This window comes from Chionomys nivalis, chromosome 11, assembly GCF_950005125.1.
Source record: "Chionomys nivalis chromosome 11, mChiNiv1.1, whole genome shotgun sequence".
Lineage (NCBI taxonomy): Eukaryota > Metazoa > Chordata > Mammalia > Rodentia > Cricetidae > Chionomys > Chionomys nivalis.
This window is the reverse complement of record NC_080096.1, coordinates 50,559,895-50,577,101: the sequence shown is the minus strand read 5'-3', so window position 1 is coordinate 50,577,101 and position 17,207 is coordinate 50,559,895. Positions and strand designations below refer to the sequence as shown.

Genomic DNA, 17,207 nt, shown 5'->3' with positions numbered 1-17,207 from the left:
ACTTCAACACAGACCCCTACCGTGGTAGGACCACTGACCCAGACATGTCCTTGGCAGCAGCCAGGTCTGGATGTCACCATTGCCCCAGGTGGCAGTGTAGGCCACTCAGATTGTCACAGCCCCAGTGGCAGCATGGCCCGCAGACACCAACATGGCCCAGACCTCAGGCTTCCACGTGGCCTTCAATGTAACAGCCGTGGACATGAGCAGCAGCACAGGCCACTCAAGCTTTTTTTTTTTTTTTTTGGTTTTTCGAGACAGGGTTTCTCTGTAGCTTTGGTGCCTGTCCTGGAGCTAGCTCTTGTAGACCAGGCTGGCCTCGAACTCCCAGAGATCCGCCTGCCTCTAGCACAGGCCACTCAAATCTGTATGACCTGGCTTCAGCATGGCCCTTGGACACCAACATGACCTGGACATCCATAATCCTCAGTAGCAACAGAAACCATGAATGTCATCCCAGACCCTGGCTGCTGTAGGGCCAGGGACCCAGACATGTCTCCCAGCTGCAGCTTTGGCACCATGTACCACACATATCTGTGTGACCCCAGCTGCAGCATGACCCTTGTACACCATCATGATCCCAGTTGGCTGATCAGATCCCAGGTAACCACATGGCCTTTGGTTGCAACAAGAGCCACAAATGTTGACTCAGACCCCGGCCGCTGTAGGGCCGTGGACCCAGACATTGCCTTTGGCAGCAGCCTGCGCCTGGACACACCAGGGCCCTGGGGTGGCAGTATAAGTCACCCAGACCAGTATGGCTCCATTTGTGGCACAGCCTTCGGTCAACAACAAGGCCACAGGTGGCAGCCCAAACTCGAGGCTTGTGTTGGCCTTTGATGGCAAAATGGGCCACGGATATTAACACAGACCCTGGCTACCATAGGGACCAAGATATGGCCCTTGTAGGCAGCACAGGCCAACCAGATCAGCATGACTCCAGCAGTGGCCATTGGACACCTACATGGCCATAGGTGGCAGCCTAGACACTGGACATCCCTGTGGCCTTTGGTGGTAACATGGGCCGCATCACCATAACCCTGGGTGGCGAGCAGGTCTCCCACATTAGCCTACTCCTCACCGCCTTCATTTCTTCTGTTCTGCCGCTTTCCCCATCACATGAACTATTCTACTTCTCTCCCATTTCTCCACCACATATTTTCTCATCATAATGGGATCCAACTGCCTGGTGCTGCAGGCAGGATGTCTTCCTGCCGCCTTAAGGGCCCAGCCGTAGTTAGCACCCTCCTGAGCACAATTGCATCAAGGGGCTGGCTGTGCTGTGGACTTGGTGAAGATTTTTTTTTTTTTTTTTTTTTGTAGATTTCAGCAAACTTGAAACATTCCACCCTCCAGAACGTTAAAGGAAACCATTATGTCTTTGGTACATTATTTAATTCTTTTTCTCCTTTGCATTTAGTGGTCAAGTGCATACCATAATATTTCAGACTCTTAGTTATCACAATAAAAGGAAGAAATAGAGGACTGTTTAAAAGAATCAGTAAAACACAAATTTTGGATACATGGAAGGACAGTAGTTGGGTAAGAACGTACAGTTGAAGTGAACTTAAGTCTACAAATATCTGAGGCATTCTTTAAGGTCCCACATTTCCTGCCTGGATGAATCACCTTATTACTGTATGTGTTTGTGGAAAGTTTTAAGCATCTTGTGAGAAGTAGTGGATGCTAAGCAGGTGTTGTGGAAGGCTGCTGGGATGCAGATGGTACAATCGAAGTTTCTGGATCTGAAATTGGATAGTTATTATAAATTATTTTAATATTACTTGTATTTTTTCTTTTACTAAGATAAATTAAAGGGTTTCTTCTTTGATTAAAAATTTAAATTACTAAGGGTAAAAATTTTTATCTTGCCTTTAATGGACATACTAGTGAATTAGTGTATTTGCATGAAAGATTTATGGTTAATTAATTTTCACACTTCTGTTATTAGGTAGTTAAGAAATTATATGTAACAAATTTATTTAAATTAATTTCAAGTTTAATTTTTTATTTGTAGAGCATATTAAAAATATAATGACCCTGGAAGAATCTGTTCAGCATGTGGTCATGACTGCAATTCAGGAGGTAAGTGATACTACATTCACACAAGTATGAAAGTGCTGAACAAAGTTATGCAAAACTATGTGTAAATTTTTTAACATTTAGAAAATGTCAAAAGTCTTCAAGCCCAGTTTTAGAACCCCAATTCTAAAAGTCATCTGATAGTCGGCATTTTAAAGTAATTTTATTTAAATTTAGAGCTCAGCACCAAACCCAAGCTCTAATGATTGCTAGGCAGATGCTGTTCCATGGATCTAAATCCCAGCCTCTAAAAATTCTTTTCAGTACCTTCTACTAATAAAGCAGAATAATCAGCTTTGCTACATGTAGAACATTCTATTTCCTCTCTTCTACCTGCCAGCTAGGACAGTGTTCCCTACACTAGTGAAGTGGTTCTCGACTTGTGGGTTGTCTAACACCCTTGGAAAACACAAATATGTACAATACAATTTATAATAGTAGAAAATTACAGCTATGAAGTAGCGATGAAAATTTATGGTTGGAGGTCACTACAGCCTGAAGAACTGTATTAAAAAGGGCCCAGCATTAGGAAGGTTGAAAACCTAGTGTATCTGTATTGTGCATTAGGAATTATAGGCTTAGATTTCAGAGTCAAATAACCCGAGTTTAAGATTATATCAGATATACTAGAAGCCGTATTGGCTCTTAGTTCCAGTTCTAAGTCTTGGGTAAAAAGCATTAATTTATGATATATGAGTCATTTTTAAGAGGGGCATGATAATATATCCTGTAATCCTTGCTCTTGATGGAGCACACAAACTTGAAATCAGGTTAGTCTACCTCATGAGAACACTGACTAGAAAAAGCACAAAATAAAATAAATTTAAGAATCCCTTATTTAAAAAAAAATTTGTGTTTATAGTCAGTAAAATGTCTCTTAAAACTTGCATTGTAATTTATTCTTAATCTTATCACTAATATGCTTGAACATTCTTAGTTGATTCTACCTCTAATGAAGCTTTTTTTGTGTGATCAATGTTCTAAGGTTCCTTAATTAAAGCAAGAGAAAGCTAAATATAAGTCAATTTATGATACTTCAAGTAAAGAGACTTTCATAAACATTGCACCATTGCACTTAACTTTGCTGTTTTAATTTCCTAGTTGATGAGTAAAGAAATAGTGAGCTCTCCTGCAAGTGACACCGTTGGAGAATTAGAGCAACAGGTAAGACTTTGATTGTGGGAGGAGACAGTTAGCAATGGTGACATGGGTCCCCTACCAGCTATTTTTACAAGACTTAAAATCACGTGCAGCAATCCCTCTTGTGGAACTGAATATGCTTTGCAGTAAGATCCCACTTGGATACTAATATGTGTTTTGTAGTGAATATAAGTAGTGACAGCTTTAGTGTTTTCTGTGATCCTGTTCCAAGAGTCAGTGGCACTAAACATTCCAGCCAGCCTGTTACTAGCTGTGTGGCCCTTTCTACATGGTTACACTATTAAACAGTAGATAATTTTTTAAAAATCTCTAAAATTTTTATTATGGTTTTGGTACTGATACACACACGCACGCGCACACACACTTCTGTTCTTTTCTCTGAGATTAAAGAAATAGCTCAAAGACTCAGGATCTTGTTGACAGCATTTTTTACGTAGGATAAAGTTCCTCCTTCTCCCTTTCCTATAGTTAATCAGGGTGGTCCTGGAAAAGGGTGAAGAGAGGTCAAATGCATTTTTAGGTATTTCTTTGTAAACCTCTGGCTCCCCACTCCACAACCTGGGGTAATATTAGATATCTTAAATAGTATTTCAAATTGATTTTTTATGGAAATTTTGTTTAAATATAAACATACTTTTAAAACATATTTTCTGCAATGAAATTAAAAAGTAAGATCTCTAATAACCTTTAAAATATATCCCAAGAATTTTCATAAAGTTTTATTTCTGTGGAACCTTATCTTTAAAATTATTAGTTATATTATGCAAATGTCATACCAAGGCAACACATGAAGACTCATTAGTTAACAGATGATTTTTTTAATCATGATTTCTAATACCACTATACATGTTGATAGATGAATTTACATTCTGGTTCACTCAGCCTGATTTACTGAGAATGGTGCTTTCTGTTTCAGCTTAAAAGGGCCCTAGAAGAGCTTCAGGAAGCCATAGCAGAAAAGGAAGAGCTAAAGCAAAGGTGCCAGGAACTGGATATGCAGGTATGGACACGGGAACCTGAGCAGAGAGGGCTCTTTTTAATTTAAATAATTAAAACTAGTAACCTGTTCTGAAGGTTGGTTTGCATTTCAGGAATGAGACATTAAAATGATTCTTTAACATTTAAATGGGGGTTGTATAAGTATTTTTCTCTGCTTTGAAAATTGTTGACTTGATTAGTCTTGGAGAAAAGCATGCCAATTGGAAAATTTCAGCTAAATTAATATATTAGGATTCAGTTTGAATTTTATAAAAATGGAAGATTTAAGCAGGGTGTGGTGTGCATGCATTTAAATCTCTGTGAGTTCAAGGCCAGCCTGGTCTACAGCCAGGGCTACGTAGAGAAACCCTGTCTCGAAAAACCAAAAAAAAAGTTTAAAAAAATGGAAGAAATGAAAGACTTAATGTATTATCTTCATGGCATGGTCATTTTTGAATATTAAGTAAAGTAATTTAATGTTCTTTTCAGTGATGCATGACCCTTTTAATAAAGTGTAACTCTCTCGTTCATCTATATGTCCATATATGTATGTATGTATCCTCCTATGTTTGCCTTGTCATGTATGTGAATATGTCTTATGTATTTCCTATATTAAACAAATGTGGCATGAACAAGTATTTGGGAACCCACTAAGTAAAGACATAATTGTTCAGGTGTGGCACACTTGTATCAAGTACTCCGAGGATGGAACTTGATGTATTGAGTGATTCCGTGATGATAGGAACAAAGTAGTGATGTTGAAGGGTCTCACTCACCAAGTGAGAAAGTATGTCTCATCTCATTGTATGGCTAAAAAAGAAGCTTAAGAATTGTCAATAAAACCAGGAAAGGTTAGCATAGGTGTGTGTGTGTGTGTGTGTGTTTGCACTGCTGAGTATTGAAACCATGTCTCTGTAAATGTTTCTGTGACATTGAGGTTCTGCCCCATACCCCTAGAAGTTTTTTAATGTTGATAGTGAGGCTCCATTTATTCATTTATTAACTGATGATAAAAGAGCTGTGGCTGAATCTAAGTTATTATAACAAATGGTGCTTAAGATGTTAGCACTGAAAAAAAAATACATGAAATGTCTTAAGTGCAGGTATTAAAACCAGAGAAGTGGATGGCTCCAGAGGAAACGTTTGAAAACCGTGCAGCAGCATGCCTCCTTACCTCAGGGAGTACCCACTTCCTGCTCTCTCAATGCTCCTGGTGTTTTTTCTCAAAACAAAACTAAAATCATCAGAAAAGAGCATATGATAACATTTTAATCAGAGCATAGCATCACTGGTGCAGTAATTAGCATTAGTAGATGATGTGGTCATTGCTACTTAAGTGCTGCCGTGGCTTCTTCTGGTTCTACAATGCTGCCCATTCAACTTGAGCATAGGGCTTTTTCGTGTGCTAGTGGTATGTCATTATTGTGCCAATTATGTTTATGTTTATGCAGATATTCCAAAACCTGAAATGCTCAGAGTAGGGGTCCTCAATCTGTATTCTTTCATTGTCTCATTCTGACCCTATCATGTTTATGTCAAAATAACTCCAACATCTCTTACGTAAGTACTTAAATTTCTACTCTGAGGGTCATTCTCTTTTTGGTGTTAGAATCACTTATTTGTGACAGGGAGGTAGTCAGTTAACTTCCTATGTGACAAATATGACTGACTACATTGGCTTTAGAACAGGAAATTGTTGTTGTGGTTGTGTGTGTGTGTGTTTTATCACCTAGTGTCATATTTTCAGCCTGTCCATATTTCTCATTTGTGTGTTTTACAAAGCAAACTGAAACACTGTTTGATTTTTAAAGGGTTAGATTCATCCATTAGGTAGCTTCAAAACAGGAATTAGTTTAGGAACTCCACCAAAGGACAGCAGTGAGAGGCTTCCAGAGAAGAGAGTAAAGTCAAGGAGACTGTGAGAAGGCTAAGCTGGTAAAGGTGGGGACCTGAGTTCAGTCTTTAGAGCCTATGTAACAGTGAAGGCCACTGACTCCACAGAAGTGATCTCTAACCTGTGTACTCAGTGGAAGTCCCTCCTGTAGTGTGTGTGTGTGTGTGTGTGTGTGTGTGTGTAGTTAGAGAACAGCTTCCAGGACTTGGTTTTCTCCTTTCACCATGAGACTGAACTCAGGCCGGCAGACCTGGATGACAAGCTCCTTCACCCCCTGAGCTATCTTACCAGTACCCACTTACATTTACATTTATCTCACCCATTTTACAAGATAAGCAAGTTCCTTGAGCACATGAAAACATTTTAGCTGACTTTTTTTTTCTTAGCTGATTCTTTAACCAAGTATGCTTGTCTCCAGGATATATGACTGTGGTTATTTTCTACTGTGAACCTAAAATGATAATTTAGGCTGAGAGAATGACTGCATCCTGAAAATTAGCTTAGACCTCAAACTGTTTAACTTCAAATTTAGATTTAGAAACACTGATTTGATTTCTCTTATTCTAAAATTCCTGTACTCAGAATTCTAGTGTGGAACGATCCTTAAAACTTACCTATTGGTCAGACTGTTTCATCCCTCAGTCAGAATTAGAGTACAGAACTCCCAGCTCGTCAGTGGTGGTTTTCTATTGATGTTTGCTTCTCAGGTGACTGCACTTCAGGATGAGAAGAATTCACTGGTCTCTGAGAATGAGATGATGAACGAAAAGCTTGACCAATTGGATGGCTCTTTGGATGATCCAAATACAATGGTTGCGAGAAAGTATTTTCATGCACAGTTACAGCTAGAACAATTACAAGAAGAAAACTACAGGTAGTATTTTTAGTAGAAATTACTGAGTTTTATTAAACTGATATCTAAAGAGTCATAATTATCAATAGCCAGTAATTGAGAATTATATATGCTTAGGACATTGATTAAAGTACACCTAACAAAAGTACCAAATGGTGTCAGCAGTGCCTTCCTTACAGGGTTCAGTCAGATTAAGCAGGTAGGATATGCACATTAAAACAAGGACTTCAAAGATATAAGCCAGATATTGGCTGGAGACAGTAAGAGTTGGGGGAGGGGTCACAGAGGCTTGGAGAGAGCATGTTCACAGAAGTAAGGTAACAGTAATGAAAGGATGTAGATCTCAAGCTTAAAAGATGCTTTTCATGCTAACCTTTTGCTCTTTAAAATAAACAGCCCAAGCTCTTACCTTTAGTAAAGGTTGGCTGTTTCTGACAGGCAGGCTACTGAGCCTTGTGCCAAGACCTTAGGACAAGCATTTTGATTGTACATTACATATATTTTCATATCCTTTCAAATTTGCAAAATAAAGTTGTCAGGATATCAGGAACTCGTTCCTACATGTCTTTTATAGCTGTTTCATAGTTGTATTATTATTATAAAGCTTTCTCTGCTTATCACAGTCAGTATTCATGTAGTCACTCAGATTTTTAGAGAGATGCAGATTCTTTAGCCCCCTCTAAGCGTGTGTTTCCTAAAATCAGCAAACCATAGTGTAGTGGTGATGATAAGGAGAATGGTCACTGACACGATGTTCCTGTCTAAACTACCGAGCATTTTCAGATACAATCAGTTGTTTCATTTTCTTTATAACTTTCCCTATTGAAAATGGAATCCAGGGTTTCATTAACTGATTTTTGCTCAGTGGATGCTAAGTCTGTCACTTTCATCCTTTGTTTTGATGTGCTGCTCTCCTAGATTTGACCAAGTCAATCATTTATCCTTTAAATGTAATCTTTCTTTTGAGTACTTTCTTTGTGACACAGCAATATGCCCTAAACTGGTTGTCCTGAATCTTTTGTAATCTATTTAGAATTAATATTTTACTTCCTTACATATCATATAATTTTTTTAAAAATTACTGTATTTATACATCCTTATTTTTCTTTGCCAATTAAAATTTCAGTTAGAACCAGATATGCATAAAAGGTAAAGTGAAAACTAAGAGCATTCTGTACCTTTCATTTGTGTTTCAATGTTAATGGCTAAAAGTTACTTGAATTTTTCCTCTTCTGAAGGTGGAATTTAAGTATGTCGTACTAACTTCAAATCTCAATGAGATGACAAAGGATGAAACTATATTAAAAATTATTTCTTTTAAGGCTTGAAGCTGCAAAAGATGATTACCGTGTTCACTGTGAGGAACTTGAAAAGCAGCTGATTGAATTTCAGCACAGGAATGATGAGCTGACAAGTCTTGCTGAGGAAACCAGAGCTCTGAAAGATGAGATAGACGTTCTTAGGTACGGCCTGTCCTAAGCTGCTGGTCGGATAACTTGAGTGGTTTCTGGTCTTACCAGAACTCTTACTATCCCTATATATTGATCGCTTTTTGTTTAGACTTCTGGTCCTTTTCTGTGTTCATTAATTAGAACTGCACTTAAAGATATAATAACGTTCAGTTCTTTTTTTTTCTTTCTTTTTTTTATTGATTTTATTGAGCTATGCATTTTTCTCTGCTCCCCTCCCTGCCTCTCCCCTCCCCTTCAACCCTCTCCCAAAGTCCCCATGCCCCCAATTTACTCAGGAGATCTTGTCTTTTTTCTATTTCCTATGTAGATTAGATCCATGTATGTCTCTTTTAGGGTCCTCATGTTGTCTAGGTTCTTTGGGATTGTGATCTGTAGGCTGGTTTTCTTTGCTTTATGTTTAAAAACCACTTATGAATGAGTATATATGATATTTGTCTTTCTGTGTCTGGGTTACCTCACTAAATATGATGTTTTCTAGATCCATCCATTTACCTGCAATTTCAAGATGTCATTATTTTTTTTTCTGCTGTGTAGTACTCCATTGTGTAAATGTACCACATTTTCCTTATCCATTCTTCAGTCAAGGGGCATTTAGGTTGTTTCAAGGTTCTGGCTATGACAAACAGTGCTGCTATGAACATAGTTGAGCACATGTCCTTGTGGTACGATTGAGCATCCTTTGGGTTTATATCCAAAAGTGGTATTACTGGGTCTTGAGGAAGGTTGTTTCCTACTTTTCTGAGAAAGCGCCATACTGATATCCAAAGGAGTTGTGCCAGCTTGCACTCCCACCAGCAATCAGTAGCATTCTCTTTACCCCACAACTTTTCCAGCATAAGTTGTCATCAGTGTTTTTGATCTTGGCCATTCTTACAGGTGTAAGATAGAATTTCAGAGTTGATTTGATTTGTATTTCTTTGATAACATTCAGTTCTTGTTAGGACGGTTTCATATCAGAACCCGTAAACCCAAAATGATAATGTGTTCTTACATTTTTGAAATAATACATGTTAACTGATTTTGTATGCATTACTATGTTTTGTTAAAGTAAGCCTAGCTAAGAATTCTAGCATTTCTTTCAGGCAGGATTGTCTGTGGGATATAGAATGTATGCTTAGCTGCCTGCTATGTTGTATTTGGGAGTGTGCATGCATGTTGTGGGGGCCTGAGGGCACCTTGTGGGAGTTGGCTCTCCTCCCGCACGTGGGTTCTGGTGACTGAACTCAGGTGTCAGCCTTGTTGGGGAACACCTTCAGCCACTGGGCTGTTTTGCTAGTCCTCTGTTAGTATTTTTATGTGACTTTTTTTTCTCTGCTTTAAATACTCATTTGAAAAGAAATCATTTTAGCTATTAATTTGGACTTATATGTGTTGTTGAAGTGACTTGATTTTTTTCAGTTTATTTTTGCTTTAGCCTACTTAATCAGATAAATACAGTTCTGAAGAAAATGCTTTGCCAGACAAATTTGTCCATTGATTCAACTTTGTAAGCATATCAAACACTTAGAACTGTTTGCTAAATGATATATGCAATTTGCCTGGGAACTGCAGGTAGCTCAGAATTTAATCATGTGTACCAAATCATACATTTTGATAGATTGTGCTAAAAGTCTAAATTTGAAGTATTTGAATAGTTGATGACTTTACAACAAAAATATTGACTTGAAATGGTTTTAGGCTTATGTTTTCGTTATTGTTTGAATATTCATTTCACAGCTAGAACAAAATATGTGTGCATACACGTTTTATTAATTCAGGGCTACCTCAGACAAAGCAAATAAACTGGAGTCAACAGTAGAGGTGTATCGTCAGAAGCTACAAGATCTAAATGACCTCCGCAAGCAGGTGAAATCTTTACAGGAGACAAATATGATGTACATGCACAACACTGTGAGCTTGGAAGAGGAGCTCAAGAAGGCCAATGCAGCGCGTGCACAGCTAGAGACCTATAAACGCCAGGTGAGAGACATCCATATATCTCATGGATGAAGTTAAAAGTTCAGTGTTACGGTTCTTTTCTTTTCTTTTTTCCAGTGACACAGAAGTGTTGAGTATAGTAAGTTGTATGCTCCTGATGAATTTCTTTCTACAATTGTAGTTTAGGTGACAGTTAAAGAACCCGCCTTGCAGCCGGGCGGTGGTGGCCACGCCTTTAATCCCAGCACTCGGGAGGCAGAGGCAGGCGGATCTCTGAGTTTGAGTTCAGCCTGATCTACAAGAGCTAGTTCCAGGACAGGCTCCAAAGCTACAGAGAAACCCTGTCGCAAAAAATAAAATAAAATAAAAAGCAAACAAAAAGAATCTGACTTACCTATGTCCTTCACCTTTTTACTACCTTCTGATATCTTCAGTTTTTCATGTTGAGCTTCTGTTGTTTGTCAGTGTTTTGGGACTTGGACAAATCCCTAGACAGTGATTCTCTTGAAATACTCTGTTGTGCTATTTATCAAACAACCTAGAAAATTATTAAAATACTTTAAAATATTTTGACTTATCTTAATCTATTTCTTGAATTTTATGTCATTCTTTTTTTTTTTTTTTTTTGATGTTGTGTTTTTTGAAATTCTTAGAATTAAAAAGTCTGTTTCCGATTCAGCCCTGAAAGCTGAGGAGTCTCGTGAACTATTTTGCTTTACTTTTTTTCCTTCCCAAAGGTTCAGGACCTTCACACTAAGTTATCCTTGGAGTCTAAAAGGGCAGATACACTAGCATTTGAGATGAAGCGGCTTGAAGAAAAACATGAAGCTTTACTCAAGGAAAAAGAGGTGATCATAAATGTTTGATAAGAAATATGTCCTTTTGTTATTGTTGCTTTGGATTTCCCTAATCCTGAACCACTAACCTGAATCCTAAGCATATTTTCTTCCAAGTGATTTTCTAGTTTAATGCCTTATGTTTAAGTCTTTGATCCCTTTTTAGTTGCTATCTCAGTACACAGTGAGAGATATTGCTTGATTTTTTTCTTTTTAAGCAGGGGGCAACAGTAATTGGAGAGGCATTCTTTTCCAGTGTATAAGTTTTTGTTCTTTTGATGGAGGATCATTTGACTGTAAAGGCCTGGATTTATTTTCGGTATTCGTGTCCTGTTTCAGTTGATTTGAGTATTTGCCAGTTCTGGTTCTGGTTGCTGCTCTCTGCAGTACAGTTTGATATCGAGTGCTGTGATGCTTCCATTGTTTTCTTGGTTCAGGGTTGCTATTTGGGATGTCTGGTGCTTTCATAGGAATTATAGCTTTTTCCCAGTCATTCTTTTGTGAAAATGTTATTATCAATCCTTCCATGGAGACTGCATCAAATCTTTATACTTTGGGGTGGCTTGGACATTTTAGAAATATATGATTCTTATACAGAGTATTAGAGAAGAATTAGAATTGATAAATTTAGTAAAGTTGTAGGACAAAATCAGCACACAAAATTAGTAGTTGTTTAATGCAGCATTAGTGAGATTGCTGCAAAGAAACTGTGAAAAAAATCACAGTGACAATAGATACAAAATAAATGAAATTCTTAGTACTAAATTTAACCAAGAAAGTTTAAGACCTTGCGGGGAAAGTGAGAAACACTGATGATAGAAATGAAGACAGCACATAACAAAACGCAGTCTCAGTGTTCACACATGCTGTATGCAGTCCTCTTAGCTTTGCCAGGAGAGACAGTGAAGTCACAGCCACAGTCCTCAGTTTGTGAGTGTTTCTAATTCTAGGTTTTCAGCCAACTACCTTAAAGCAAGGATCATCAACATCTTTATTAGCATAAAGGAACATACTATGTCTTCTACTTTAAAGTATACTGTTCCACGGGTGCCATTTAGTGGTCATATTACTGTGACAGGATGCCAATAAATGCCAATTTATATATGACAGGAAATTAGATTTTAGCTTATCAGTTACTGAAACTTTATTCATAATGGCTTGTTTTGTTGGCAAGCCTGTGGTAGGGTGAAACACCACAGAAGCGGTGAGCTTTTGGAAGAAGAGACTCTTAGGTCATGGTGGATGGTAGGCAGAGAAAGGAGTGTAGGAAATGACCAGGACAAGAGCTAAGTCCCCAAGGACATGACCCAAGCCATCTGTTTCCTCCAACTAAGGTTCACCATCTAATACCATCATCATGTAAATCCACCAAGGATTAATCCACTCATCACTTCAGAGCCCTCATGATCAATCATCTCTGAAGTGCCACCCCCGCCAACCTCATAGCTGCACTTTTGCTGATATTCTAGGCACTTTTCGGTTCAGTGGAGTTGAAAATTGAAACCATCACACAAGGCTTTTAGTATATATCTATAAAATTGAGCCACCATTACTGTAATCAAGTTTTAGAATGCTGTTATTCCAAAAAGAAATTCTTTACATAGCAGGTAGCATACAGTCTGGTCTTTTCCCATCAGTCTCAGCAACTGTTTTTGTTCTTGCTGTCTCTGCATTTTCCTGGCGTGTCTGAACCATGCAGTGACATGACTAGTTTTGTGATTATTTTAGCTCACGCTTCATATGGTGTCCTGTCTATTCTTAACTATTGCCCACTGTGTTGATACAGCATGTTTCATTTGTCTAGTCATCAGTGTGTAGACATTGGGACTCATCCCACTTTGGGCTGTTATGAATATTGCTTCTGGTTTATTCACATGTTTTTAGGTGGTGTTTTTCATTCCTCTGGAGTACATACTAAGGAAGGTGGCATAGTGCCTTACAATGAGTATATTTAATCTCTTTTTCTGTGTGCCTGCCAACACTTTTCTGTCGTTTTAATTTATTTTAGCTATCCTAGTGAACATGAATTTTTACTTGCATTTTTGTAATGACCAAGGACCTTGTGCAAGTATATGTGCTTTATGGTTCTTAAGATCCTTCCCATGACTCACTTTCATTATTTGCTTTTATTTTGTAAGCATATTTTAAAATATACTCTGGATGTAAGTCCTTTCTTGGATAACTACTTTTTGAATGTTGTCTATGATTCTGTGTGTTGTCTTCTCAAGTTCACAATAGTCCTGCTTGCAGCAAAAGTTTCTCATATACATTCAGTTACAGCTGTCTGCTTTTCTTGTTTTTTATTTACCCCGTTGTGCTCTTTCACAGGTGTGGAGTCAGGCTCTTATATGTAGTCTGTGCTCCATTTTGTACATGATGTGAGGTAGTGTCCAACTTACTCACTTGTAGGCTGCTGTCTGCTGTCCTAGCAGCATTTGATTAAAAGACTTTTTTCTTTATTGAAGCTGTCTTGTCACTTGTTATGAGTCAGTGTACCTGACCCTGTTGTGGTACACACATGTCATAGGCTGTGTGACAGAAGAGCAAAGCCTGCACACTGGAATGCATTCATAACAGTGCACTCACACCAACACACTGGAATGCAATAATAACAGTGCACTCACACCAACACACTGGAATGCAATAATAACAGTGCACTCACACCAACACACTGGAATGCAATAATAACAGTGCACTCACACCAACACACTGGAATGCAATAATAACAGTGCACTCACACTGACACATTGGAATACATTTATAGTAGTGTACTCACACCGGCACATTGGAATGAGTTGATAATAGTTTACTCACACTGGTACATAGGTCACAGCAGTGCAAAGGTATTAGAAATACAGAAACTGGCAGTGGAAGAGAAATGAGGGAATACATAGGAACTTTGGGTTTCCTGTTCATTTTCTAATAAATCTAAAATTACCCAAAAAAGAGCCTACTAACTAAAAAATTACATGTTCCTTGCCTATTAGCTCTCTTACATTGATCTGTATGTCTAGCCCCTGTGTTGATATCCCTCTGTCAGTCATGGTCATTATAGCTTTTTAGTCAAATTTTAAAATCAGAAAATGTGAATTCTGGGCAGGCTAGGTGGCTCGGTAGGTAAAAGTTCCTGGCATCAAAGTTGACAACCTGAGTTTGGTCCTTGGGCCTCATGTGTGGAAAGCATGTGCACACATACACACACACGCACACACAGAGCTGCTGGCTCCTGGTTGTTGTTAGGGTTGTAACTGCTGATAAAACAATTCTTTTTTAGAGATTGATAGAACAGCGTGACACTCTGAAAGAGACGAATGAGGAGCTACGGTGCTCACAAGCACAGCAAGATCACCTAAACCAAGCTGGTGAGTTGGACAGATTTACATTTTTTTTTCTAATGATTGAAGTACTGATGACACACTGACTGATTTCTGTTGCTTAGATGTGTCTGCTACAAAAAGTTATGAGACCCTCGCTGCTGAGATCATGCCAGTGGAGTACAGGTAATGTGTGCGGACTGAAAGCCACACCTAATAGTACAAGTGCCAGTTGGTTTTAGTCTATCTTTATAAAAAATTTACTTGTCTATTAAAACTTTAATGAAAAAGTTTTATTATTTAATAAAAGTTTATTATTATAATAGATCTGAAAACAACTTTCTCTAGTTATCTTTACTTGAGCAATTTAAAAAAACTATAAGTAAAATTTTAAGAATTGTCAGAGTAACAGTCTAGTGTTTATGACAAGGCCTGTATTTTATTAAAATATTTTTTTATTTTTCTAACTCTGGAAAACTCTTAATATATGACATTCAAATCCCTGTGAGTGAAATAAAATAGAAACATTGTCAGTAGTAGTAGGCAGATTAAACAAAATACAAATGTAGACATTCCCCCTCAGTCTGTCTCTTATCCTGGTTGTTTATGGTGATTTACTTCTAGGCATTTTACCTATCTAGTTGTAAAATATTATTTCTAGGCTTTGGCCCAAGTCAGGTTTTATTTATTGACTCAGATTATTGTTTGTGTAGTTTAAGCTGTAACTCATCATTTACTGTACTCAGACTTGTCACTGTCGCTGAGTCCCCGTTACTATCCGATGTTAGAGCCTCTGTCACTGCGCCCACATGGCTGTCCCACACCCGGTAGCAGTCGTTTCCCGTCCTCCCTGCCCAAGATCTCACCCCAGGCGACCAGCACCAGCTGCCTTTTATTACTGGTATACGTAGAATCCAACAGTAGGTGGCCTTTCGGAATTCAGATTTTTTTTCTTAGAATAATATAGACAAATAATACTGAAATTCTCTCTGACACATTTAAACTTTATAGATAAGAGTATGCTTACTAACAGAGCAGTTTAAAAATACATCAGAAGCAACATCCCACAAACTAACATTCTAAATTTATAACCTGACTTTTTCTTGCTAAGCTTTCATGTACTTTGTTGTTAAAAAAGAAACTTACTGCCTAAAATTCATATAACAAAAGCTGCTTTGCTTTAGAAGTCAAGTAACTCATTTCAAGTTATAAAAGTACAAAGAAGACAAAAAGAAGTATCATTAACAAACTTCAGAGTAGTTAGATAAATCGAGAATCATTTTCTTTGTTGTTGAGTCGATCGTTATTCTAAAATCAGTTTTTCAAAGGCTCTAGAGCTTAATTTTTAGAGTGATGCTTTTGTAATTTAAAACAAAATTTAGATTTGTTGAAAGTAGTTATTTTAGGAGTATGAGATTTTGAAAAGGGAGAAAGTATAAGTTTCCTATTTAATATCAGAATGAAAATTACATTGAATATAAATATGAAAAATACTTTAAGACCTTTATATAAACAATTAATACATTGTTTTTAAATATTTAAAATATTTTTAAATATTTAAAAATATCATATGTTTACTGTGCTTACACAATTCCCCATCTCTCACCCCTTTGTGTACCCTTCTCACCTGTTACCTCTTGATATATATATATATATATACATACACATACATACATACACACATATATACATATATGTGTGTATGTATGTATATATAAAACAAATAAATAAATCTTACCTGCTGCGTCCATTTACTGTTGCTGTTTGGGGTCTGACCATTTAGGAATGGATAACTAACCAAGTAAAGGTTCATTCCTGGAGAAGACTGATTCTCTCCCAACAGTCTTTAATTGGCTGTATCATCTACATCTTGTGAGATTTCCCCCATCCAACTGATGCTGTCATTGTTTAGGTCTTGTTTGGGCAGCCTTGTAGTTGAGATCCCATGCATGCAGCTTCCATGTCCTCATATAAAAGATTTCTCAGCAGACAAAGCTTGGTCCTCTGTCTCTTGGAATCTTCCCTCCCCATTTTCTGCCGTGTTCCAGGGGCTTAGATGGTAGGATTGTGTTGTGGGTGCATGAGTCAGCACTCAGCACCCCAGTCAGTTTTTGTGGCTCCCTGTAATGGTCTCCTGCAGCATTTGCAGAAGTTTGCTGGCTGAGGGGCAAGAGGTACACTTAGGTTTGGGTATAAGGATAAGTATTAAGAATGCATTTTAAAGCTGAGCATAAGTGACACATGCTTTTAATCCCAGTGCTTTGGAGGCAGAGGCAGAAGATCTCTTGAATTCTAGGCCAATCAGCACTCTATAGTGCGATCCCGTCTAAAATAAAAAATGAAAAAGAACGCAGTTAAAGATTATACTGGTTTTAGGAAGTGTCAGTAGTAGATTCTATTGAGTGGACTTTAAGTCCAGTTACCAAGATGTAAGTGCCAATATGCTATCTTTTGGGGTATCTTGCCTTGCTGGTCGTTGTCTATAAGCACCAGAGCTGAGTAGGACTACTGATGACTTTTCTTGGCAGCTTTCTTAGCAGCTTCAAGTACTGTAAGATCTAGTCCTTATGGAGAAGACTTCCAGGTCAAATTCTTCTGGGTTCCTCTTAAGTCCTAAGTGCCTGTTGTCTTCCACAACAGGGACTTACCTTCAACCTCTGAGAGGCAACCAAGTGCAATAGCAACAGCATAGATTGTGTT

General features: G+C 37.9%; 1 protein-coding gene across 1 annotated transcript in view; it reads left to right on the top strand.

Moving 5' to 3' along the window:
* Hook1 (hook microtubule tethering protein 1) overlaps positions 1-17,207 on the top strand; it is a 47,468-nt gene that overhangs the window by 18,558 nt on the left and 11,703 nt on the right. Inside the window, exons 6-14 of the mRNA XM_057784687.1 lie at positions 2,018-2,085; positions 3,184-3,246; positions 4,160-4,243; positions 6,823-6,989; positions 8,291-8,431; positions 10,198-10,399; positions 11,095-11,205; positions 14,468-14,555; positions 14,633-14,693. Coding sequence (XP_057640670.1) covers positions 2,018-2,085; positions 3,184-3,246; positions 4,160-4,243; positions 6,823-6,989; positions 8,291-8,431; positions 10,198-10,399; positions 11,095-11,205; positions 14,468-14,555; positions 14,633-14,693 — 985 coding nt within the window. The remainder of the gene's footprint in view (positions 1-2,017; positions 2,086-3,183; positions 3,247-4,159; positions 4,244-6,822; positions 6,990-8,290; positions 8,432-10,197; positions 10,400-11,094; positions 11,206-14,467; positions 14,556-14,632; positions 14,694-17,207) is intronic.